Source organism: Rhagoletis pomonella, unplaced genomic scaffold (assembly GCF_013731165.1).
Source record: "Rhagoletis pomonella isolate Grant_MI unplaced genomic scaffold, Rhpom_1.0 Rhpom_scaffold_00003, whole genome shotgun sequence".
In the NCBI taxonomy this organism is placed as follows: domain Eukaryota; kingdom Metazoa; phylum Arthropoda; class Insecta; order Diptera; family Tephritidae; genus Rhagoletis; species Rhagoletis pomonella.
In genome coordinates, this window is record NW_023458557.1 from 79,169,659 (window position 1) to 79,196,990 (window position 27,332).

A 27,332-nucleotide genomic window follows, 5' to 3' on the forward strand; every position below is an offset into this window, starting at 1 on the left:
ACCTGAAAAAGAAAGACTCAGAGTCCATCGAAAAGCAACCAGGGCAAGTAGTCACATAGTCAGCTAGTCAAAGCCATAGCCAACCAAGCAACCAATGAACCGGGAACCAGCCAAACAAGCTATGAGCCAGAATTGGAGCTATGAGCCAAGCGGTAAAATAGCACTCAGAAAATGCTCAGTGCGCAATGAGCGCGCTCCTGAGAACTCGAGTGTAAGCAATGAATGGTCTTACCCAACGTGGTAGTGTGTTGGCATGGGGATGTACATACTTATTGTACATAAATACATATGTACATTAGGGTGCTCATCGAAAATGTTTTTTTTTTGGAAAAATCTAGACCCTACACCCTAATTTTATTTTTTTTTATGAGAAATATTATTGCCTATTTTTATAGATTTTTTAAAGGTCATTTAGAGGTCGCGACCTTGCGATTTAGGTCAGAAAATACGATTTTGTAGATTTATGAGTTTTTGAATGGCTATTTTTAATTCGATTTCAAAGATCGAAAAGTGACCTGCATAAAGGAGCAAAACTTAAAATCTTCTTATTTAATTGAATTTGAAAGTCAAAAGGTCAAAGTATTGATATCTGTATAATATTCTCGTGTTCTGCTTTGGATTAAAAGATTTTGCTTTTTGTCCACAAACTTTCCCCTTACTGCCATAGTGCGGCTTTGCATTACCAAAAAAGAATTTTTTTTCATACGCGCTTTGCAAAAGCTGTACAAATTTTTAAGTACTGCAGCCATGGTTGGGGGTAGGCAAGATATAAAATAGAGAGATCTACAAACTTACATGCATTGCATATACACGTACACATTTACATTAGGGTGATTCAAAAATACACGTAATAAAAGTAAAGTCTCTCCCCCTAGGATTGCTCTATATTGAAAAAAAATGTACCCCATTTTTTTATCAACAAGTATTTAGAGGTCGCTTAAAGCGCTCAACGTTTCCCATGTATTTTTAAGGGGAAAAATTATTTTTCAAAGAAATCTCAAACTCTGTTTCTCTTCAATATACTTTAAATAATAATACCAAATTGCTTATGTAGATGTGTTTTTTTATATTAACGATTTAGTTTATGGGTCAGCCATTGCATTTTTTGGAGTTTTTGGTGGGCCCATAAAAAATATTAAAAAAAGGTTAGATTAGGACAATTGGAAGTCTTATGAAGAGAAACAGAGTTTTGCGATTGAAAAATATAGATTTTCGAAGATGCTATACCATTCCACGAAATATTTTTTTTTCCAATTTTAAATACATTGGAAACCTTGAGCGTGTTCGGGGACCTGTCATTTATTACAAAAAAAAACACATGGGGTTTATTTTTTCGATATAGAAAAATCAAAGGGGGTGTGAGTATTAAAATTCCGACTTTAATTTCTTTGCACCACCCTAATGTACATACATGAATACTCTTTCGCTGAGTCACCGGCACAAACATTGCGTATGTAAGTAGGGTTGCGATTGACGAAAAAAGAAATACTTACCATCCATTTGAAAAAAAAAATCTACCAATCACTTTTTTTAGTTATTGTAATAAAAACTATAGTTTTGTTATTTTTTCAGTTATTTCAATAAGAATTCAAATTTTGGTTAAAGAACTTTTTATTTAACTAATTACACGGTATTTGGGATTATATTAATGACATCTTCTCTGTTTCCTTGAACCAAAAGGAAAGTGATGGAACTAAACGCAACAACGAAACTACATCATTTGAAAAATCTCCAACTAGAGTTACTAAAGATAAAAAATCAAGTATTCAAGCTAAATACATTTAGAAAAATTCAAAAAAATTTCGTCTAAATTTCGAACTCTACTCTGAATTTTTTTAACAATTTTTAGGTTTGGAGTTTTATACCGAATAATATTTGAGCATAACCAACAATGTGCAGCTAAAAATTCTTGTTGGTGTTTTTAAATTTTTTTCCGCCAGTATTTGTGTGTCTTTATTTTCATTTAACAATTGCCATTGATAAAAAATTACGTTGATTTAATTTTCTTTGCGAGAAATCAAAGGGCATAATTACATATTTGTCCGTTTTTTATTTTTATTTAAAAAATCATTTAAAATATTTAGGTAATCAAAAGCTCCTCAGAATTCCAGTAAAAAGAGTTTTGAATGGAGCACGATCTGTTCGCCTTTTATCGGTATATATTTATTCGTATGTATATAAAACGTGTGCATTAAAGTGTTCAAAAATTAATGCAATAAATTAGACCGCACTTTTGAAAAAATGTTTGTATTAAAAAGATAACTGCGAAAAATAAAACGGGAACGAAAAGTTTTATTTGTTTCTCAAACAAGGTAATTCAACATAAATCTACCAAAATGAGAAAAAAATTATCTTCTTACCAGCCCAAATTTTTTCTATCAAACAATTTACCAATGTGGCAACCTTGTATGTGAGTCAAACTTTGTCAGCGCTAGCTTCACTTCGAATTCAAAAAGAATCGGCAATAACAAAAGCGAAAAATAAGCATAAATATTGTGCCATAACATGCTACCTCCTCAAAGAAGTGGAACACTTCATAAGTGCCTGCCTGCCTGCTTAGTTGGTTGATTCGTCCCGCACCTTTCATTTTCTGCCGCTGCCACAACTCGTTTTGCGTTGTCAGCTTGACTTCACTTGGCGTCTGTATGACGATATTGTTCTAGTCAGTATCACATTGACCCCAATAGGGCGACACAATTGCTAACATTTCTCCATATACATATATGAAGATGTAAATGTGCTTGGATAAACATATGAATACTACTAAACTTTCTGATACATACTAAATAGATACATAAAATATGTAATACATGCTTTAGTTACACACCAAAATATATACCACAACTCCCTCCCGTAGTGAAAAATGTCAGCAGCAGCAACAATGTTGCCGGTGGTGTTTGTTGCACTCGTGACAAATGTTGTTGTCGCCACCACTGGAGTAGGTATACAGCCGAAGAAGAAATTGTGATGCAGTCATTTGCACATTTGCGCTACATAATCGCTTACATGCATACTTAATGTGACCAACTATTTTATAGCTCAAAGAAGTACAGGTTAGCTTGGGTTAAGTTAACGCCGCGAGCCGATTACGACATTTCGAATGCGGCTAATTTCGATCCCTGAGAGCTCAGTGTTTGTTCACAAGTGCGAGCCAAAATGTTTCCATCTAAGCCTCCCGAAGGTTGGACAGTCTAAAAGAAAGTGTGGAGATGATTCCACTTCAACTTCCTTTTGACAGCTCATACAAAAGAATCAGTCGAAATTTCTATGTAGTTTCACCGCATGAATACCAATCGCACCTTTCCTACCCTTTTCTCAATGTTAGGCTTCTACGACAGCCGCCGTTGATCGCCCACCTAATTACTTGGTTCAGGTAACCTTGAGCTAGATCAAAAAGGGTGTATAGAAATCGCCCCTTAACCAAAAGTTCCACATCATCTAGATAGGTGATCATCCGACAGCCCACTTTTACAGTTCCTCTAGAAGGTCGTTTACAACCGCAATCCAGGGCAGGGGAGAGTGAAACCCCACCTTGTGGAGTACTCCCATTGACTCCCCCACTCCGTCGCGACAGTTCTGTCACGAAGTAAGCTTATTAGGTTGGTTTCAACACCCAGATTATGAATATACTTGACTATTGCCTCTGGAGTGACATTGTTGAAGGCTCCCTCGATATCGAAGAGTCCCCTTCTGCATAATCTTCATGCGTGAAGGCTTCCTCTGACAACTTTACCAATGTGTGGAGAGCGGTATTCACCGGCCTTTTCTTGTAATAAGCATACTGAAAAGACAGTGGCTGATAGGCCTAAAATCCCTAGGAGAAACATGATAACCTTTTCCGGCCTTCGGGATGAATGGAACACTGACTACCCTCCAAGCCTTGGGGATGTACCCGGTCCTCATACATGGATCCAACCAATTGCACGACACCTATATAATGTCATCGGTCCCCGCCAACTTTAATGGTTTGAACGAATTTATCGCCCAGGCTATGTGAAGATTGTCCAGAAGAACGGAGAAGAACAGGACCTGGGGAGAGATTCTGTAACCACAAACATTTATATCATGCGTGAAAAAGATAGCGATCCGAATATTGTCGCTGACTGGTTACAGAATCTCACTTCCGAAGTACAAAATATCGTAAAGAAGTACATTTGACTGTACTGCGAAGTACGAAGTACAAGAGCGAAAAAAGAGTACTGTACTTCCGAAAGAAGTACGGTTGGTCACATTATGCATACTTATAGGCAGATAGATAGATAACTGCATACAAAATCATTATGCTGCATTCAGATATTTATAGGCGTGCATGAAAGTGTGTGAAATGAGTGTGAGCGCATTGGAAGTTCTTTCGATATTTCAAATTTATCTATCAATAGCTGACCCGGCGAACCACGCACCGACTCAGAATAAATAAGGGTTGCGTTAACCTTATAAGCTGAATTAATTCAAAAGTGAGGTGTAAAATTAGGCACCTAGCCTGCAGAAGTGCAATATGGTCTTAGCTTTTTGAAATGGGTAGCCATCTGTTAGAAAACTATACTCAAATAATTCAAATTATTCAAAAGTTAAATGAATCGTTAGATCTGGGTATCAATCGATATGAGTTTAAAAAAGCCTTATTAATCAGTAATTGATGTATGTACATACATTCATATGTATCACAATGTCAAGTGAAAGGGGTTTAGTAAGGTTTAGTTTGAAAATACTATTAAAGAGGGTTGACCAGGTTCGCATTAAGTTAATTTACGTTTTGAGTTTAGAGAAATTTTTAGCTTAAACAACTGAGATATTTTTGAATTGTGGCTGGCGCCTGGTCAAAAACTTAAATTCAAATTGTTGAAGGGAAACTTCTTAATCGAGTTCGGAGATTTTTGCTATAAATATTTAACGCCACGGTGAAGGTGGAAGACAAAGATAGTGATAACGACAGAGATAAAGGCAAATTCAATCGCAAAAATTCAGTCAAAGTCAACGACAAAGCCAAAGACAAATACATAGCTACAGACCAATATTAAGATTGAGATTAAGTAGAAGATTAAGGTGAAAATGAAGATGGAGAAGACCGGTCAATTCGAAAAATCTAATTTATGGTCCGATATGCTTAAAATTCAATACACGTATTAAAGATATACATAGAAGAGAATTGAACGATTGTTTTACAGTTCGAAAGGTGTTTTTAGGCGCCGCACACCATGCTGGTATTGGCTATTTATCTATACTTATTGTCTTTACTAAATATATAAACAGAAGTTTCTTCTTTTTATAAGAGAAGAGCACACAAAACGTTTTTTTTTTTTTTAACTTTGGACACCTACTGCAGACTTTCCAAGTATGGCTGATAATAATTTTGAGTGTGGCATCTTTCATACAAATCGAATTTTTCATACCGTATATCTCTGGATGAATTTCTGGTAGAGTTCTGGAACTTGGTATGGAGATATTTGAAATCAATCCCAAACTCGTGGAGAAAAGTGTTGATTGTTGGAAAAGGTGGCGTGGCGCCTTCTAAATAATTATCCAATTTGGCTCATATTCGAGTTATATATTGGTAACGGTAGGGGCAATACTAGTACAAAAGAAAGATCTTGAAGATGGCGCTGGAGTCGAGTTATTTCTAAAAATCGCCAAGTGAAGTCATTCGGAGACACCAGGAAACAAAGTCAAATAACTGCCAGAACCGTCCTTGCTTTACGGCGAGTAAACAGAATAAAGACAATTCTTGATAAATGCATACAAGTAGAATTGTATTTGTATGTATATTGGAGGATATGCCTGACGACCGCAAATCCAAACGTGAACGCTAATTTTTGGTGAAAACTTTGTACCAAATGTTTCGATAAAAAATTAATTTTGGGCGGGACGAAGTTCGGTGGGTTTGTAGTATTAATAAAACCTTTTTAGTTTTCAGCTTTTGTTTTGTGGAATTTAGCTTTTTTCTAGCGGATGTTTATAAAAATCTGGATTTTTTTACTCGAAAATAGTTTGCAGCACTGGATGCAGTGATCATACGCACTAAAAACAATAGAGGCATTTAGTAGAGGTATTACCATGAATCAACAACTAATTGTTCTTTTGCACGTATACATTTACTCATCCGCAATTAAATGTGCATACCTAACTTCCTTTGTGTGTGTGTTCACTTGCACGGTATGCCAAATTTTACGCGCGCATTTAGTATCACTCAATCCTTGCCATTTATTTGAGTGAACTTATTTGGTGCGCTCCTTTGACGATTGCGAGTCTCTTCCTATCTGTCTCTGCACACCCTTATTTCCGGACTAAAACAGGGTTAGTATGTTGTAGATTTTCTACGATTTTCGAGAAAATTTTAAATTTAGTACGCTACTCCGCTTTTCCCACGATCTACATACATATGTACTTCGATCTTGTTTCGAAAATAATAAAGTGCCCACATTACATTAATCTGAACCCACAAAAAATCGACAAGTTTTTGAAACTCACAGTTGCGTTTCACTTTGCATAACATAGATTATTCAATGTATTATACAGTGGCAGTCAAAAATGTTTGAATGGTGTTTCGTTTTTAATATGTACAATGTTTATCAAGCTAAAATTTTTTTGATATTTTTTTATAAAAAATATAAAAAGAATATAGAAAAATTCCACAAATCTTTAGCTAAATTTCGAGCTTTTTAACCAGAATTTTTATAAATTTTTTGGGTATGCAGTTAACAGGCTTATAAGTTTTTAGTAAAACAAGTGCAATTTTTGAGCGGATAAAATATCGCATTGATTTTTAATATTTTTTTTTGTGTGACAGCTTTTTGCACTTTTTTCCATATATATATAACGGTAGCTTTTAGAAATACGAAGACTGCGATATTTTAGTAACTACTGAAGTTTTTCTACTCAAAATTTATACTTTCAATGATTTGATTTCGAGACGAAAAGTAAGAATATTATAAATTTTTGGAAAATGGGAATAACCACGCCCACAAATTTCTGACAATTTTTGCACAGGGTTTGGTCTTGGCAGTACATTCCAAACGGTTGCAAATTTTTAAAATCAGACAATAACCACGCCCACATCCCATATAACGGTAATTTAGAGAAATACGAAATCTTCGATAAATCAGTAAATACTGAAGCTAATTTATTTAAAAAAAATAACTCTTCAGCAGAAATTACGTTTTTAACAAAATTTTGGTAAGTGGGGTATCTCGGTAACCGTTCTATCAATTCGTACAAAACTCGGTACTATTATTTTGCTTACCACATAAAAGCAAAACCCTAAAAGTTATTGCTATTGGACTAAAATTACGCCCACTTTTCATATAACGGTAAATTTGAGAAATTTTTCCAACTTCGATATTTCGAAATTTAAGGACGCTGACTTACTCAAAATTGATACTAACAACAATCCTTTGAAAATAAATAACATTATTAAGGAATTTTGGAAAATGGGCGTGATACCGCCCACTTCTACCTATATAACTTTATCTCATTATGTCTAACTGAACGTTCAATCGAAGATATCGAAGTTATTTGAAATATGGCAAAAACCACCCCTTTTAAAAGTTAATTATTTTTGCTGCTACGATTTTTCACATAGTTTACTCCGATTTAGACTTGCCATATTACTAACACTGTTGGTCATATTAAGTGTACTTATTATATTCCGGTTCTTAAGGGTTGCCTGGTATATAACGTTTGTATGGACATTGCACTGGGCAAAAATGTACACGCACACACGCACCTATTTTCAGTATTTTACCTTGCGTATTTATATACATACAGCAGTCATGCAGTTCAGGTGTGCGGGTATCGTTGGAATGTACGTATGTAAATATGTTCTTGCATACAGCTGCTCGTAGAGTTTTTAGTAGGTATACACAGAGTATGTACATAGTTCAATGCACCGTGCGTATGCTTGCAAAAACTATGCACCAATATATACACTGTAAGAAAATAACAGCGAATGCAAAAAGTTGGCTTTTTTAAATTCCCTAATTATTATTTTTAATAATGTTGATTATTTCCTCACAGTTCGCCATGACGGTTGTACCTGATTTCGATGATAGGGAATATTTAATAACACAATTGGTAGGCTTTTATTTTTTTAGTCGAGTAATATCAGTTAAACTTGGCCAAATATTTTTTTTAAGAGGCCCAATTAAACAAATTTGTTATCAAATTAAAGAGGACAAACTGAAATATCCATTAAAAAATTGTTAAATTAAAAATGATGTGAGGTATATGAATTTCTTTTTATTAAATTATAAAAAAAAACATGTATATAAAAAAGATGGTAACTTTCGCTTAGATATTTCTGTTTGAGAGTTATTTCGGTCCTCTTTCATTGGCTACCAAATTTGGATACACGGCTTTTTTATACCCGAGCGCACTTGTGCACAAGGGTATTATAACTTTGTTCACATAACGGTTGTTTGTAACAGGCAAAACGAATCGAGATAGATATAGACAAATGTATACATAAATGATCAGGATGAAAAGCGAAATCGATTAAGCGTTGACTGTCTGTCCGTCCGTCCGTCTGTGCACACGATAGCTCGAGTAAAAATTAAGATATCTTAACGAAACTTGGTATGTATACTTCTTTCTGGCGTGGGACGGATGGTATTGAAAATGGGCAAAATCGGACAATAACCACGCCTACTTCCCATATAACGGTAATTTTCAGAAATACGAAAACTGCGATATTTTACTAACTACTGAAGATTAGTCACTCAAAATTGATATTTACAATAAGTTTTAGATAAAAATAAGAACGTTATAAATTTTTGAAAAATGGGCGTAGCCACGCCCACTTATGGTTACATGTGTATATCTTGGTAACCACTATACCAATTTCTTCCAAACTTGGCACAGTTCTTGGGCCTTGGTATAAGATACGAAAATTTTTAAAATCGGACATTAACTACGCCCACATCCCATATAACGGTAATTTAGAGGAATGCGAAATCTTCGATAAATCAGTAAATATCTAAGCTAATTTATTCAAAATTGATGCTTGCAACAATTCGCTACCAAGAAATACGTTTATGATAAAATTTTGAAAAATGGACGTGGCACCGCCCACTTACGGCCGCTTTTCATGTAACGGTAAACTTCAGAAATGCTTTTAAATGTAGCGGTAGCTTTCGGAAAGGGAGAAAACATATATTTAATACTTGCGCCGGGTATTTAATGTTCGGCTCCGTCCGAACTTAGACTCTCTTACTTGTTATTATTAGAAAATGACTTTTATTTCGGCCTTAAAAAATATTTGGCTAAGTTTAACTGTTACTATTGGACTAAAAACTTAAAAGTCCGGATTTTTCAGTTATTATCGGACTTTTTCCTAAAAAGTTCGAAAAATTAAAAGAATCCAGGATTCTTGTCCAGGAGGTCCTGGGATCAAAGGAAAATTGATAACTATCTTCTACGACAATATTTTGCCCCGGACTTTTATAATATCGGAAAAAATAACTGTTTTTTTTTTTTGGTGCGTGTTTTTAACACTAGAAAAACGGATGAATCGACCGACATACCTTAAAAGACGGACAGACGTAGTTTGACACACAATTTAGTATTAATTTAGTAACAAAAAACTTATATGTAGTTAAATTTATTTAGAAATAAACAATTTCTTAAATCAAAATTTCTTAAAAACGAACGGATGGATTTTACACATTTTCTTAAAAATCTCATTTCATAGGAAATTTAATTCCCTTTAATCTCTTTAATCTCTGCCTTTCAAAGCTTTAAGGTCCTTTAACTCATTAACCAAACTAGAAATGTTTTGTATATCGCTCGAAGACATTAATACGTATAATTACGGTGACCATCCGTACTCTGTTTCAAAGGACAGTCATTTTTCCCATTGCTACTGTCCTTTGACTTTCTTTATTTTACTAAAAATCTATTTTGTCCATTATTTCAAAACTTGATCTTTGAAAAACCTTTTTTTATACGATATCATACAACAATGTATTTCATATATGACCCATTTCTTTTTAAAAGCCGGACGGATATCGTAAACAAATTATGTCATGTCTCCGAATGAAATAAGCCATGAATTCGCGGGGTTTTTTTTTATTTTTTTTTTCTTCGGAGATATGATGAGCCAAAGTTCAAATTTTTTTGTGATTCTACCATTCACGGACTTCTTTAAGTCGATATATCTCGGGTTCTGCTGATCATAGAGACTTGATCTTAACGTCGTTTTAAAGCTATAGAAACGGGCTTAGCATTTCCCATGTGGCCCATCTAATTTCTTGTGCAAGGGATCCTATCCTATTTTCCCATTCACAGCAGAGGAGGCCGTAAATACTCAATGATTCTTAACCTTTATTGCCTTTTGTTGGTGGACCTTAGTTCCATTTCGAAAGGGAAATAACACCCGCGGCCTTTATTTAATTTTTTTTTTAGGAAATAAAGTCCGCAGGCGTTATTTCACTGCACCATTTTTGCCTAGTACAATTTTGCCAAGACTGAAATTTATCGCAAGATGAACTGATAGAGCTGTAACAGCTTTGCAGGAAGTGGAAGGCATACGCCACCATACGGTGAGCCCGAATAAAATGATGGGCCTTACGTTAGCTATTTACAGCTGACGCGCTATGTGATTGCAAGGCCCATCTTACCAAAATGTGAATATATGTATATGTACACATTAATATGTACGGTGTTTTTACTTCCAAAATATGTTCACCGTAGGTATAATCAAATAAAGTACAAGTATTACGAAAATTCTAAAAATTAATATTTTTCAAGTGTAACGTCGCCCCATATACATATCTATCACGATCGACATTTTACTTTTCTTCCCCTATTATATTTATGAGGAATAATTATTAATTATTTGAATTCATAGTGAAGTGCGTAGTTTGCAAAAAAAAAAAAAAAGGATTATATGTTATTGTCGAAAAGAGCCGATCCTACATGTGTTCATTAACTCAAGCAGAAATTATGAGACATTGAAAAATTTAGCCAAAATACCATTTTTGAAAGCCTTTTTTTTCCCTACCCTTCACCTTACAATAAAAGTACTCACCCCAACTATCTATAGTTCGGCCGCAATATGTTTTCTCCTCAGAATCATAGAGCATTTGCTTCCATGAGCGTGACTTCGGACGCTCCGGCGGACGTGTGTAGTAATGCTGGAAAGCATCAATGGAATCCTCAGCGGCAGTTGGCATGCTGACACTTGTGTATAGTTGTTATCCTTTAAAAAAAAAAAATTGCAAAAATCAACACTGCTAATATCCTTTGCGTACTAAAATACACTTCCACTAGTTCACCTGCCCGATTTTTCTTTGCTCGTTTCTTTCACGCAAACTATTTATATTTATCCTTTAAGGATGCTTTGACGACGCGCACTATACTTTCAGCTAGATTGCGTAGCGTTTCGCGCATACGCAAGTGCACAGAAGGCGCCTCTATGTACAAAAGCGCTTACGAATTAACAATGCAAAATTTAAATCACAATGGACACTTTTCTACTTATTCAATCTATTGCGCTTATACACCGGTTACTGTGTCTCAAGACACATTTGCCATTTCCGTTGCCGTCGTCTGCCGTTGTATCACAAGTGCGTGTTTCTTAGGACTCCACGCTTGAACGAATGATCACCGCATCCCAGTCTGGAGCCACTGAACAGCCTCAATCTGCTACATTCAATGAGTATTCATCTAATCAGCAAATCTTTGCCCGCCGTTCGCACACTTGTTGCGCGGAGGCGATTGTGGATATGTTTGCGATTTACCGCTGCGACACTTTGTGACAGTTGCGTTGGCGGTGGTGACTTAAATTTGGAGCTGAAGGAATAATAGCGGGGCGCTGATGGCGGATCAGCACTCCAACGGCTCGCACGGCTCGCACGGCTGAATTCGGTTTTAGGGCTGTGGGTCGGCTGTGCAGCAATCAGCGCCAAGTACATAAATATGTAAGTATGTACATATATAGTAGGTACGATGGACTATGGAAAACAAACACATTCATACATACATACATCTACCTAAATTTGTTATAAATTACTGTTTTAGCTCACTACAACAACAACAATAGTTAAAGTACCATTAAAATATATGAAATAAATATGTATGCTATCTAAATTGAAGCAGGGAAGCTGCCAGCGGTCATATAATAGAACGCGGATCAGCTGCGGTGTCGCGCTAAGCTGAAACTTAGTTTTAATCTAGATTCTAGACTATATTTTAATAGAAGCGTGGACGCGTGTACGGTCTGCTTGAATAGTACAATGTCAACATATGTACATAAAACACACAAACGTACACAACGTAAACGTTGATGCGAATTTTTCGCTAAATTTGAATCGTACAAATGCTGCTTTTAATAAATCGTGATTATTGTTATACTTAAATAGATACTCGTATATAGCCTCATATGCATGTGATATGATAAAAAAAGATCTGGCGCTCACAGTTTTCTTAAGTGTGTGGCCGAACTTCTCTTTCAATTGTTGATTCGCGGCTTGGTGTTGTCACAGGAAGATTCGATAGTTTTTTATGAGAAGCTCTTTCATAGCACACGTACACTCGAGTTTAGACATTGCCTAGCATAGCCGACAGATTTTGGCAATTTTTTTTTTCTATCATTAGATGCATTCTCGGTTCGAGAATCGAACATTGGTATTTCCGCGTGACAAGTACGCTCCTCCAACCATTCGGCTACGTCTGCTTTAAAAATATATAAATAGTTATGTTTATAAGTTTAGTGTATCACTAGAAATTTTAGTTAACAGCTCAACTGTCGCTAGCCTCAGCGTCTTAAATTATTCATCACTTGAAAATTGGTCGTTGATTGTGAAAAAGAATAAAAAGGAATTTTAGATCTTACAATATATAAACACGCTCAGAGGCGCAGCCGAGGAGGGGGTGAGGTTTTGGAAGATGTCGCTGTCTTTATAGCTGCTCCAAAAGAGGAGGTTCTTCACCTATTATCGGTTTCCTCCATGATAGTACCTCTCCACTCGCTCATAAGATGGCCGTCAGCCACCACACTTTTCCGATCATAGGTGAATTCAACTTACTTTGGGCGAATCACCATCTCCGAAAGCGCCATACAAGAATCTGAGCGCCACTGTATTTAGCTCTCTGCTGGAGGATTTTGTCAAAGTTTCCAGTTTCGTGTGCATGGATACTCTTGCGAGCGCTTGTCCGCTGAGATTTCAAAAAGGCGGAGATTTCTATTATGGGAGCGTCAAACAGGCGACTTTTAATACGGCGCCGCGCGTAGAAGTAAGTTTTCTTCTTATTGGGAATTTAATGAAGTCGAACTGGGGATCTAAATATACGAAAGTGGAAAAGTGAAGAGGCATTCATGGAAAGCCTTCTTAAAAAACCTGGAAGGGTGGCATGACTCAGCTAGATTTAGACACGTTCTCGCAAGAAATCCCGTTCAGGAACTGAGCAGTGAGGAGTGTCTTTAAGTAAACTGATGGCCAAAACCGACCAAATAAGACTTATTTACAGCTTTCTATGCGATAGAACTATCGCGGCAGAGTGGGAGATATCCGTGTATGCGGCTAGTCACAGCCATACATACATTTGCATGAAAATACTTAAACGGAAAAAATTAACATTTCTTTCTAGTAATTAAAACGCCGGTTGAAAAATTTTGCCCACTCAAAATAAAGATCAGTTCAAATCTTAAACACTCCCGCTTCAGCCTGTTTTTATTTCATTTAATTAGTTGGAGTACTTATACATAAATATGTACATACATCCATATGCACATATTTTTGAATATTTGTATGTATGTACATATGTCTTTGCATAATTTATACATACATATGTACATATGTATATACAAGCATACTTGAGGTCCATTTATACGCTCGGCTAGTGTATCCGCACCGAAATTAGCTATGAAATATTGCTTCCTCTGACACTGAACTTTATGAATTGAGCTAAAATGATTATCTCATATAAAGAAATGCAACTGTAAATGTCATTCTAATCAAGTGCTATCGGTGTGTGACAAAAGCTTTCGTACATATGTATAAACATAGGCCATTTATGCCATTTATGTATTTACATACACATACGTACTTATATTTCTTTATGTGTATGCTAATTCAAACATGAAAATGTTTTATATGTACTTAGCAAACCTGTGGTAGTCACGTTATTTATCTGTTAATTTAAACATGTGGTTCATGCCACATGTGGCACATTAATTTGCTTATGTTTTTTGCCATTGTAAATTAAGTAACAAAAATTGTATAGTACTTTTTACCATAAATAAGTCGCAATCGAGAATAGAATTGCAATTTTCCGAATTTAATTTAAGGTCCTTTTTTCGTAAGCTAACAAAAATTTTTTTCGGATTGAACTCTGTCTCCTAGCTAATGATTTCTCGGTATACTTCAAAAGTAAAATGTTAAAGCAAATCAAGAGTTCTTTCAAGCCACAGCTAATTTGCTGTTATTCAAACGCCATCTAAGCGTAAAACGCGACAGAAGAAACGTTTATATAATTTAATATGGGCGCATGAAAATGTCTCGGCAGCCCGTCATATAATCGACGCTCAGATCCTATCGGGATCAAGGCTGAGGCCGCTCGAATGATGACAGAGCCTTAAAAGTTGCCTGACTATCGCTCGGAATTGGTATCCTCTCGCTTCGATAATTTCTTCGAATGTTAATCTCAGCACACAGACTAATGGTTTAGACCTTCGCTTAATAGATGCTAGCGAAGGTTCCCTGGGGCACCGAAAGCTTCATTCTGAACAGAAGTAGTGGGAGCCGGGAACCTAGCTTGTCCCTGTTCCTAGATGATAATACATTGCCGTTTCTAAAACCCTCTCTCGAAAAATTAAGGTGAGTTCGCTTCGCAACCTGTTTTACAGAAAGATGCTGTGGGTCGAGTTCCACCATTACCTCCAGTGCTTCCGTCGGGCATTTGCACATTGCTGCCGTAATGTAAAAACACGATAGCCCCTTCCCAGAGTAGTCCTGGAAACCCAAGCCACCGGACTATTGGTTGCACTCCAATATATCCACCTTATAATTCCCGGAGTGCACCCCTAAGATTTGCTCGCTAGACGTTTACGCATGAGTCCTCCACAGAAGCTTGGAGTCCAGGATAAATATCAGATACTTAACCTCTGTGGCGATTGATCGCGACCCCATCCAAGGTCAAGTTCCTCATCACCTAGACAAAAAACAAAACATTTTTTTTTTATATTGCTCGGGCTAGGGGCATGAATAAATCGTACGTACGAATGATGAAAGTCCGGTGAAAATATTCGTCGACTCGGCACACGTGGGTGGACAACAAAAGCTACGGCACCCACAAGTTTATTGGAAGAACCAAGTGCAGAAAGAATTGTCTGCCCTCGGGGTGAATGAAATGGAATGGAATTGTTGATGACCGGTAAAACCAAAAACTATTTTTCCAAGCACTCAGGCCGTATTGCCCATTGAATTTAAGTCCTAGAGACAGGATTAAGAGGAAAGCGATATACAGGTGGGTGGGAATTCATCGCGCCTATGCAAACTTACCAGACTCCTTTATGGATTTTAACAGATTGCTGAGGAAAAGAGAGTATATATCGTCCAGTCTCAATACCTCCGACCCAAAAATGTAACTCCTGAGTCTGGTGAAGGCCATACAGTGGCAGAGAAAATGTTCTATACTATTCTTATTCTCCAAACAAAATTGACACAGTGGAACGTCGATGGTGCCAATGTTGACTATATGCCGTCCCCATAATCATTCCTATCGGGGTTCGCAGATAACTCCTTCTTTGTCTGTGAAGGAATTTTGCTACCACCCTGGCAGGCCTTTTCAGGAAACATTTGGTTTCTTTGCAGGTGTCAATACCACCCCAATGGCTCTCGTGAGTTTTGTTTATGGGATCCTTGATGTACCCGATCGTACCTGCTATGCTTGGCCCTAAAATTGGCTCCAGTCCAATTGGATGCTTCAGATAACCGCAGTTCGCCAATTCATCAGCCAGTACGTCGCCTTGAGCACCGTAGTGTCCTGGCGCCCATACAAGTTCAAGCACATTCCTGAACTGTATATGCAGAGGTGTTAGCGGTCCAAAGTCTCTAGAGCAGTTTGAATGTCACTGAAGATCCTGATTTTATATCCGCGCCACCTTCCGCTAATTTTCCACTCTGTCGCTTTTAGTATTGCAAAGACTTCCGATTGAAAGACCATTGCCATTGCATACCAAGCAGTAAGGCATCTGAAGCTACCCAGCTCCAGTACCATTTTCAGTCCTTGAGCCGTCGGTATAGAAAGTTTTCACCGAGCTACCGAAGAGAGTGTCTGGACTTCTCCATTGTTCCCTTGTAGGAAATCTAACAACGTACTTTCTTCCAAATCATATTCCGGATATCAGTTTGCCATTAAGTTCTGAGAAACTCTCTGTGCCCGAAACTCCAATCATCGTGCCATAAACAAAAAGAGTGCAGTCGTCAAATCGTTTTCACTGCCTCCTTATTGATCGCTAAATCCACAGGCGGCAAATCCAACTATGCATTAAGAGTCAGTCCTGATGTTGTTGTCTGTTTAACACAGTAACCATGTTTTTGACCACAGAGTACGTGACGATTGGTCTGACTAAAATTATTTATATAGCCAGAATACCATAGCCGGTCTCAGACCCCAGGTCCTACTAAAGGTTCCCCGATACTGTCCGAAAACTTTTAGCGCTCGATTTACCTTCAACGTCGAGCTTTCCATATCAGCTTCGTATATACAGTTACGCCTAGACATTTCGCATCCATGGAAAGACTTACATTTAAGCCTCTTAGCACTGGAAAGTTGGCCCTTCCAATTTTCTGCTCCGCGGGTGGTTTTGCTGGGATTGACAGCCGACCCTGCAAAGTACATCATTCATCAGTCTTGTTCAGGATTCTCTGTGTCCTAACACCCTAACATCTCCCTGAGAGATTTGCCGGATGATAGTGCACAAAGATGATCCGCGTAAGCTTGGATGTGAAATAAGTCTCGCATTTACATTAGTAGGGAGTACACTACCAACCAGAACAAGAAAGATAGAACCATTCCGCCGTGAAGGCATCCTCTCCCAACCTCTGCAATGGTCTTCTAGGTATCATGAAGTGAATCCATGTTATGATGGTTTCGTCCCCTCCATGACTTTTGGCGGCAGAGCGCTCAGGGTGAACGAAGGGCGGAACTTTGCCAAGAAGAGAAGCAATTGTCGAATTTTTTTGGACTCTTCGCAAAGCGAAAAGCGATAATATTGTTTTCCACTACTCAGACAGGAAAATCTTTGGTCTAACGATTCCTATATTTCCGTGTTCGTAAAAAGAGCAGAGCTTGTTTATGACAACTTAATTCAATAAGGTGCTAGCGGTGTTAGATGTGAATTAGTTTTTCTAGATATTTTAAATATTAAATTGTCGATCTTTCCAGAATTTACATCGATCTTTAAACTGCCAGATCGTCGAACCTTTTTTAGTGAAAGGTGACCGTATATATAGCAAAGGACATATTTTATGGTCAGACTAATAAGGCTGATCCAATAGCCAATGTTGTTCTCCGGACGCTATAATTCTCAAAGTAACATTTGTAAGATTTTCAAAATTTAATTTTTAATTGGGTAAATTTTACTGGGATAATGGGAGTGAAGGATTTCATTACTGGTTTCGTCTGTTTGTGTTTGTTTGTTTTTCCGAATTTGGTATCAAAATATGTTTTGACATGGTACTGTTTTTCGGACTAAGAAGGTTTAAGAATTTATAAATAAAGACTTACAGTTATTCCTAGGATGTTTAACAAAATATCACCTAAGGGTAACAAGAGGATAGAGGATTCTCTGTACACCTTTGTTAAAAAAATTTCCGTTCCAAACGAAAATTACGATGATGTGGATGAGCACAGAGAACCTTTAGTAATTTCCTTGTCCTCTTATGTTTTCTAGGAAGACGAGTCATAGGTGCTCGAGAATATTTTCCACTATACCTTTATTCCGAACACAAACTGCTAATTTTCCCAACATTTCTGTTTTTATATATATATATATTTTTTTTTTACTTAGTTATTAATTTATTTCCAAAGAAATTAGTTTAACAAAAGTATACAACAATATCAAACCAAAGTACATATTAATGTTCCTCTGCTCCAAATGGCTTAAAAGAGGATATCTGACAACAGATCATACAAGGAGTTTAGGGAGAAAAAAATAACATAAAAAGTTTACAATTGAGAATTATATACTTAACATTGTACATAAGAAGCGATTCCATACTTTCCAGAAGATAGCTTTTTAATTCGGTTTTGAAAAGCGATACACGTTCCAGTGTTTTAATGGAGTTAGGTAATTTATTAAATTGGTTAGGTCTGGCATATTCTGTTCTTTGCTTCGATACCTCTAGCCAGCATCTAGTTACTCTAAGCAGTTCACTATTTCGTGTTTCAAATATTGATTGGTTTCTATAAAACTTCAAAACATGATAACCAATAGTTGCTTTTTATATAAGCCAAAGACTGGTAGTATTGACTTAGCATACTCTTGGAAAACACTTAACGTGGAATGCCTTCTTGATAGGTTGAATACAAGTTTTAATGCAGTATTTTGACATGACTGCAGGGACCTAAGTTCATTGGTTACTTTATGGGCATACACTATCGGAAGATAAGTTAAATGGCTATGAATTAGTGATTGGTATAAGGACAACTTAACTTCTGTCGTTAGCTTGTTCTTAAATCTATAAAGAATCCTAATAGCGGGAGATATTTTTGATTTTATAGAATCAATATGGACACCCCAGCATAAATTCCGGGAAAGATGTACTCCTAAATATTTGACTGAGTCAACTTCTTTGATCTCGTCCCTCACCTTCGACATATACGCTGAGATTTTGATTCGCATGATTTTTTATAAGAGGTCTAAACCGAATAAACTTTGTTTTCTTTGCATTTAGGATCAATTTGTGTAAACGCGAGAACTCAGAAATCGCAATGGCATCCTGTTCAATCTGAACCTTTAGGACAGCAGGATGTTTGTAAGGATAAAACAAGCTTATATCATCCGCAAACATTACAAGACGGCCATTCAAATCAAGATTTTTAATGTCATTAATGTATAACGTAAATAATAACGGCCCCAAGACACTACCCTGCGGCACACCACACGTAATAGTTTTTAAGTTGCTTTTTGACCCATTTATTTCTACATATTGTTTCCGTCTCGAGAGATAATCAGCTATCAGTCTATGTTCTCTATCCCTTATACCTAACATTTCAAGTTTTCGCAATAAAATACTATGATCAACCAGATCAAAAGCTTTGCTAAAGTCGTAAAACATTCCAGCTACACCAGAATATCCTTTGTCCAACATTGACAACGTTGACCACCGCTTCTTCAGTGCCACAACCCCATTTAAAACCAAATTGATAGGGATAAGGGATACATCACCTTTTCGGAGTCTAAAAAGTGTACTAGTTGGTCATATATGAGTTTCTCAAAAACTTTATCTATAATAGGCAAGACAGCTATCGGCCTAAAATCTTCAGCTTTCTTGGTGTGAGTAACTTTGGGATTTGGTATAACTTTGTGAATTTTAAGGATTTCTGGATAAGTGGAATTTCTGATCATATTATTAAAAACCCTCGCCAAGAAGGGTGATATCAGATCTCTTGTTAAATAAAGAGCTTTTGGCGGAATGTTGTCGTGTCCGCAACCTTTATTTATTTCAATATTAGATAAATCAATTTCCATATCATGTGTGTTAACTTCATTTAAAATAAAATTATTTTGAACCTTGGTAGAAACCCGAAACATACAACATCCATCATCAGAGTGGACTTCAATGCTATTCCGTAGTTTATTTACAGACTCTAGGAAAAAATCATTTATATATTTAGCTTTTTCTAAATCATTTGTAAGTGGGGTATCATCCTGGCCTTTAAATTCGATAGAAGCTTTCTTTTTCCTGCCAAGAATAGTGTTAATGATGCTCCATGTCCGTTTTGGATCTGAGCCAAACTTTTTAAGATTTGAAGAATAATAATTGTTCATCGACAATCTTGTTGCATTTTTTATGACCCTGCTTATTCTCTTTAACCTTTCGCAAACACCTTTATCGTAACCAGCCTTTTTCCTAAGTTTCAGAAGTTTCTTTTTTAACTCTCGTAGAGCTTGTATATTATTGTTTATCCAAGGTGCTAAAGACCGACTTGAGGAGTTTTCTGTTAATAAATCAACGCTTGAGTCACCCAAAAAAACCGCAGCTCCGTTTGCGTTAGTTGACAACAAGTTATCGGTAAATTTAATAAATATATTCTCAGCACACTTTTGCGATCGATACGTGGAAACAATGATAAGCGGTTTTCCGTCTATTTTGATTGCATTAAGAGTAATTGAGATGCAATTTATATAGTTTTCATTAAATATCCCGTTAACTACATAATTTGATTTAGTGCTTATATCAACTTGTTACTAAATCTAATTTTTATTGTGAAAACTATTTTTTATGGCGAAAAATTATTTTACTAAATAATATAATATTTTCTCACACCCAGGCACGTTTGACGCGACAATCCATGTTGGACCCTTTGAAATGATTTGTGCAATCAAATGGGGAATACTAAATTAAATACAAATCACAAAAGCCATTACATTTCTCACAGTTTTCAACAACAAAACTACATAAGAGTAAAAACAAAGGCTAGATTAGACAAAAGAAAGGGAAATGCTCAATCAAATCAAAACAAAGTCAATCGATTGGAATCGAGGCAAATGTGATTTTCAGCTAGAAGAGCTACACAGCTTTGATTGCGCCAACTATACGCCGGCAGATGACTTTCAGAGAAGAGCGGGCGAGACAAGGCAAGCCACGAACGAGTACCGTATGACTACGGTGGGATGTTGCTCATACGTCTAGGAAGCCAGACAGCTGGCAGAGGCTAATCGCCAGCTATAGCGGGGTAAGCAAAATTTAATATTTACTCAGTCAATCGTGTAGGCGTAGAGCTCTTAGATCACCAATTGTGCCATACAATTGAGCTGGTCGAATGCTCATTTTGCGTGTGTGTGTCTGTGTGTGTGTGTGCCTATGTGAGTGCGAGTGTATGTATGTATGTATGTATGCATGTGTAACACATTTGGTATTAGTCCGCGCTTTTTCTTTGTGCTCGCGCATGCAAGTCAATCGACGATTTCCTGTGTGCCTCAAGTCCACTGTGCCGCAGCTGTTGCCACACAAGTGAGCTGATGAAATGCGGAGCACGGTCAACGGTCAGCGGTGGCGGTAGCGGCAACTGTGACGTCGATGCAACGCCAGATTGTATTGTGGAAAATTTATATTGCCGCAGTTTCATTGCGCCATTTGCATATGCACATTCATACGCGTGTACATATAGCTAGGCAAGCGAGTGACGGATGCTGTGCTTGTCGAGATCAGTTGTTCGGCCATTCGATTTTTAGCTGAATGTAGCACCAGGGATAGCTCAAACTTTGCAATTATCTAAATAGAGAAACATATGTACGTATATATCTACAGAAATATGAACGTAAATACATTAGGGTGCATCATTCTCTGCCGTTTTTCCATCTGAATTATAACATTTATTATATAGTAAGGCAGCCGCCAAAATATTTCGGGAAAATATTCAGCCTTATTATGAGTTTAATTTTTCCCGAACCGGTTCACTTTTCACTTTTTGATTCCATGTATTTACTATGGGCGGAATAAGAATTTTCGGGTGAATTTTTTTTCGTGCGAAACTCAAGATAAGGCAGATTAAGATTTTCGTGAGCTGGGCCATTTAAAAATACCTAAAAAAAAACCGATTTTTTTATAAATAACATTAGGTTTCAAAAAAATATTTCTTTCCAAAAAATCATCTCAGGAGATAGAAGAGTTTAGGTTTACAAGGTCTGTATAAAAATGCCGAAAAATGTCATCAACGGCATCAAAATGAGAGTTTTCTTTAGGGTTTTCAAATCGATTTAGCTCATGTTGAACTTAATATTTTTCGGAAATAATTTTGCGTCAGTTTTCAAATATAATCTGCCTTATCTTGAGTTTCGCCTGAAAAAAAAGTTCAACCGAAAATTTGTCATCCGCACATAGTAAAACCATGGAAACTAAGAGTGAAAAGGGAACCGGTTCGGGGAAAATTAAACTCATGATAAGGCTGAATGAATTTTATAATTCCGTTGAAAAAACAGTAAGTTTTTTGGTGATCCATTCTAATGTATGTGCATATGTACATACATATGTATGTATGTATGCAAATGGCGGTATTTGTAATGCGACAGTGATCGGCTGCATTTGACTACGTCAAAGCAATGAAGCACTGAAATAGCCTAAACTATTCGAAATGCACACAAATAGCAGGAGTGAAAAGATACTTACATAGGTACATGCATATCGTCGTTTAAAGTACAAAACCGCGTATCAACAAAATGCAAAACCGCTATGTGAGGTTGCATAACTTATTTTCTAGAGAGTAAAAATACTCATATTTCAAAATGGTTATCTTTTTTATAAAGCAATCGCATTTCTGGCTAGTATATTTCAGAACAGGGTTGAAAAAGTAGGTACAATTGTACCTTTTTCCGACGTTTGATGACTTAAAGGTGCATTCGGTACAGTCAGTAGATTTTAGGTACAATTATTATTATTGACCCATATTCGCTTTTTGATTTCTGGAAAGATATTTAAAATGCTTTCGATGTTACTTACGGCAATTTGAATATTTTATCTAGACTTGTTGCACCTATTAAAAAGGAATCGGATAAATTAGCAGACTTTTCGTGTTGTTGCTGGATAAAGAAGTATACTTCGCAAAGTGTGTTTTTTGTCTTTTTCGCCAATATTTTTCAGTAGTCAAAATTAGACAAAAACAACGCTTCTCCGATTTCCATTAGACTATAGTCTATAGATATAGGCACAGTTAAAAAAAAAACCTAATCATGTATTCATGTTTTAAACAAAATTTATTAAAAAAAACTACAAATGAATGATGTAACTTTTTTTAGGTACAATCTGTCTCATTTAGGTACATTTATTTTATGATATTAGGTACAATGTGAAATTTCCACTTTTCATCCCTGTTTCAGAATGAATGGATAAGGCTTGAGCCAAGAGCTTCTGGGAGCAAGTCCAATTTTTGGCAAAAAATGTCAGTAACGCGGTTTTGCAGAACGACGATATGTACATTAAGCCGTATCACGACAAATGAAAGAAAAAAAAGTTTAGCGCATGTCAGCTTTACTTAATTACTTATGAAGAGAGAAAATTTTGAGTGTAAAAAAATTTTCTGTAGGCACCCGTTACAAACCGCAAAATCGCATTATTTTCTGTAACTTTCTTATTTTATATCCGATTTTTTAAATCTTCATGTCGTTGAAAAGCTGACACTAAGAACTATAATTGGCCATTAAACAATTTTGGCTTTCAAAACCGTTTTAATTTATATCTTCAGTAATTTTTAATTTAAATTTTTAATTTTATACTATAAAACTAAAGCTCTCAAAAAATGATAACGACCTTGGTGAAAAGTGTTAGGCTTTATTATAGTCCTGAGCGAGGCCTTTTCGGTGACATAAAAATAAAAAAAATAATAAAAAAATTCGTATAGCAATTAAGAAAGTTATACGCGAAAGAAAAACGCGATGAAGTGGTTTTTAACGGGTGCCTAAAAAAGTTCTTTTTATAACCAAAATTTTCTCTCGATGTAAGTGTTTAAATAAAACTGACGCCGAACTTTTTTCGTGATACGCCTTAATCTACCTACATACATACATATGTATCTATATATATTGTACTTATTTGTACATTAAATTAGCCCTTCATCCCTGCGACTGAAGTTTTTTTGCAATGCAATTTTAGAAAAACAATTTTTAATTACCGTCTTTTATATTTTTTGTCATATCTTTGGTATTTAAAGTCGGATCTTAAAGTATGATATATCGGTTTTTCTTTTTTATTCCATTATTCATTGACCTCAAGTACCCGGTTCTAGTACTTACCCACCATACATCAGTTCTTATCACCCTAATGTCAGTAACTTCAAGCTTTAAACTTTTGCTAAGGAAGTATTTAGATATGAGTCAATTCATTTTTTCTTTTTTTTTGCTGAACGTAGGGATCGCCTTATAAAATGTTTCGTCATATCGGATTTTTAAATATGGTACGAGTATATCGATATTTTTTTTTGTCTTCATGAGACAATTTTTTGCTCTAAAGTTCATTTATTTGAAGTATGTACCACGTTCTAGTACTTACTCACAAAACCACAGTTCTTATCACCCTAAAATACCACCCTAATGCCAGTACATTAATGATTATTCAAGTAGAACTATAAAAAAAAAAATGTTTTACGGAATCTAGGTGTAACCGAATATTGAAGATATAGCAACCATTTGCATGGCCCCCATTAGTCTGAGAGCCAATCATGGCATAAATGGTCTGCATAGAAATTTTAATAAATTGTATCAGTGGAATCAAAATAATGAGATTTTTTGAGGTATATCCAAATCGATCCAGCTCTCATAAATCTTAATATATTGCCGAAAAACCGTAACTTTTTTTTGGCGAGGCACCCTAATGTAGTACATAGCAATGTAAATTTTTACTAATAATATTATTTAATTTTTATTTTTCTCTCAAAATATTCCTTCTTTGAGAAAATCTAATATACTAATTTCTTATATAATGTGCAAACACAATTTGATGGTATCTAAATCATTTTATTACATGCCTAATTTATCTTCACATTTCAGACATTGGAGATCACCCTTATAATGTGTATTTGAACAGAACGATTAACCCAACCTACTGCCTAAATCATCAAATGCAATCGACATAAGTGACGGTCAATAGCAAGCAAAGACAATTAATAGTGTGCTGCGATGGGACCTTGCCACAAATCGTTTATCGCGCAAAATGATAAAACAACAACAAGGGGAATAGCAAAATTCGAAGCAGAAAATAATTTGATCACTGAACACAAAACTGGGTGCAGTTAAAATTCAATGGCTTCGCTTGAACAAACAGCTTAACGGAAAGCAGAACTGGATGCATTTCGATGCAGTTAATTAATTCAGACAATCATCAGCGGGCGGAAAATAGCAAACCAACATCCACTTTATCTAATTTCTTCCTCGATGAAAATGTTACCTTTCAAAATTTGGATTGCTGGTGAAATGCGAGCAATTTTAGCGAATGTATTAGCGTTCTATAGGATATTTAATAGAAGCTAAATGAGGGTATATACATACAGATGCATTTATTTTATGTACATATGTATGTAAATAGTAGATCTGTGTAATTAAAATGCGGCTGTAAGTCTACTGATGTAATTGAAAAGTATGTACATACATATTTGTGGAAATTTGACCAAACAACTTAAGTCTATCTTTCATGGACAAGACAAATAGCGTATGTATGTCGACAAAACTGTAAAATAAGTTTTTGTCAAAGAGAAAATAGTTACAATTCGAAAGAAATATTAAAATATTTTATCACTATTTACAGCCTTTTAAATGTCTCTATTTTCAACAACTATAATAATAATAACTATAAAGCAAATTATTTAAGGGTCTCCGCCTGTAGCAATTGCAAAAAAAATAGAAAGATGACAGAATTAAGAAAAAAATGTGTGGACGCCTTATTTTGTATTAAACTCTTTAACTATTAAATTTATTTTACATATTTTACGGTTTTTGTACTATTTACAATCAATTTTACAATTATGAATATGGCAGCGCCGGCGAACCTTTATGCATAGATATACATAGGTGAATATGGCTACTGTGGTTTAATATAAGTATGTGTGTATATGTATATGGCAACATGAAGGTGAGTATACCCTGCAGGAAATGTATCTAACTATAAGCTAAACTTAATTGATTAGGAAGGAGCTATAATTCACTTATTATCTGTATATTTTCTTTGACGAAAGCTAACTATATTTCTATGGCGATGGCCGCTAAATAGTCAAGGGTGGTTACCTCTGCATTTGATGTAACTAACTTGTAACTAACTACTTTTGGGCATTAAATATCAATAGGAAAAACAAAATATATTTATTTTTTCTTTTTTTTTATTTATTTATTTTATTTTATTACATTTCATATTTGTTTACATATTCTGCTGTAGGTGGTCCCATATTCGAACTCCGTCAGACATAACTTCAAAACGGTAATATGAAATTTCGATCTTCCTTTTATTTGTCCTCAATTCGAAAAACTATTTGCGAAGTGCAGGATATTTAAATAGAAACGCGTTTAAAGAAAACAATCTCGAGCTTTACTCCTGCACTACTTGTCCCCTTGTTTCAAGTTAGCTTTTTGTAGCTAACCAGAAGCTATATATTTTATAGAAATCCCACAAAAAAGCTATCTACAAGTAGGTTATTCATTATCAATTGATAATTTTTTTCTGCAGGGTACCATTTGAAATACTTGAGTTCTCAATCCTATCAATTCAGTTGTAATTTTCTATTTCCTGCACTCAACTAGTGCCTACCAAACTGTTAGCTAATAACCACACCACTTGTGGTAGTCAGCAGGTTGGTTTCTTCGCTATTTATTAGTACCTCGTACAATTCGTACTGTACTTCGTAAATTATTCTTTTATTTAGCCCAACGCCTATTGTCGTGCAATGATATTTATCTGCGCTTGTTCTGCTTGCTCCCAAACTGTCGGTGCAACACTTCCTTTGCGAATTGCAAGCGCGTTTTGTAGATTTTTTTATAATCTTACTATTTTTCTGATAAAAAACTAATTTACCTCAAGAGATATGGTACGAATGCAAAGAGAAAGCTTGTGGCTAAAATTAAAAATTTTTAAAACGCTACTGCCACGTCTGTTTGTACCGCTTTTTGTTTGCCAAAAAAATATTAAAAACGGAAATTTTACACAATTTTGTAGATAAAAGTTATTATATAAGGGGTTTACAAATAAGAAATTGTTTATAAGTCTATGAGGAGTCTACTTGCTAACGGTGAAGCAACGAATATCCTAGTTTGTTGGGAAATATTAAAACAAAATTTTCAAAGTTCGACTTGATTTATTTTATTCACTAAAAATAAGGACATAGAAACGAAACTTTACTACACCTCCTTCGAATCTGAATGGATTTTAACAAGTTTAAAGCCAAATGCAAGATCATCACTTGGGGCGGTATTTACAGCATTGTTTTTTTTTTTTAATAAGCACTGCATCGATGCCATTCTGCTACAAAAGTTTGCTAGGGAAGGGTTTTTCTGAAATAACAGCTGTGCTTTTAGGCGTAGCAAATCACCGCTAAGCGATGCTCTTTGATTTGATACCCATATTGCTGTATTCGGTACATATTTGACTGAGTTAGAACGATTTGTGTGCCGGACGACGCTCTTTCTGCTGGGT

General features: G+C 35.8%; 1 protein-coding gene across 3 annotated transcripts in view; it reads left to right on the top strand.

The window, feature by feature from the left end:
• Nucleotides 1-25,550, top strand: part of LOC118735599 (uncharacterized protein KIAA0513) — a 150,451-nt gene extending 124,901 nt beyond the window's left edge. For 2 of the 3 annotated variants that reach the window (XM_036465432.1, XM_036465434.1), the window contains 2 exons: nt 20,494-20,898; nt 24,704-25,550. Coding sequence is in view for 2 of the 3 variants with exons in the window: in XM_036465434.1 (XP_036321327.1) it covers nt 20,494-20,535 (42 nt within the window). In the remaining variant the exon portion in view is untranslated. The remainder of the gene's footprint in view (nt 1-20,493; nt 20,899-24,703) is intronic. The other variant, XM_036465435.1, reaches the window with a different exon arrangement.
• The last annotated feature ends 1,782 nt before the right edge of the window (nt 25,551-27,332 follow it).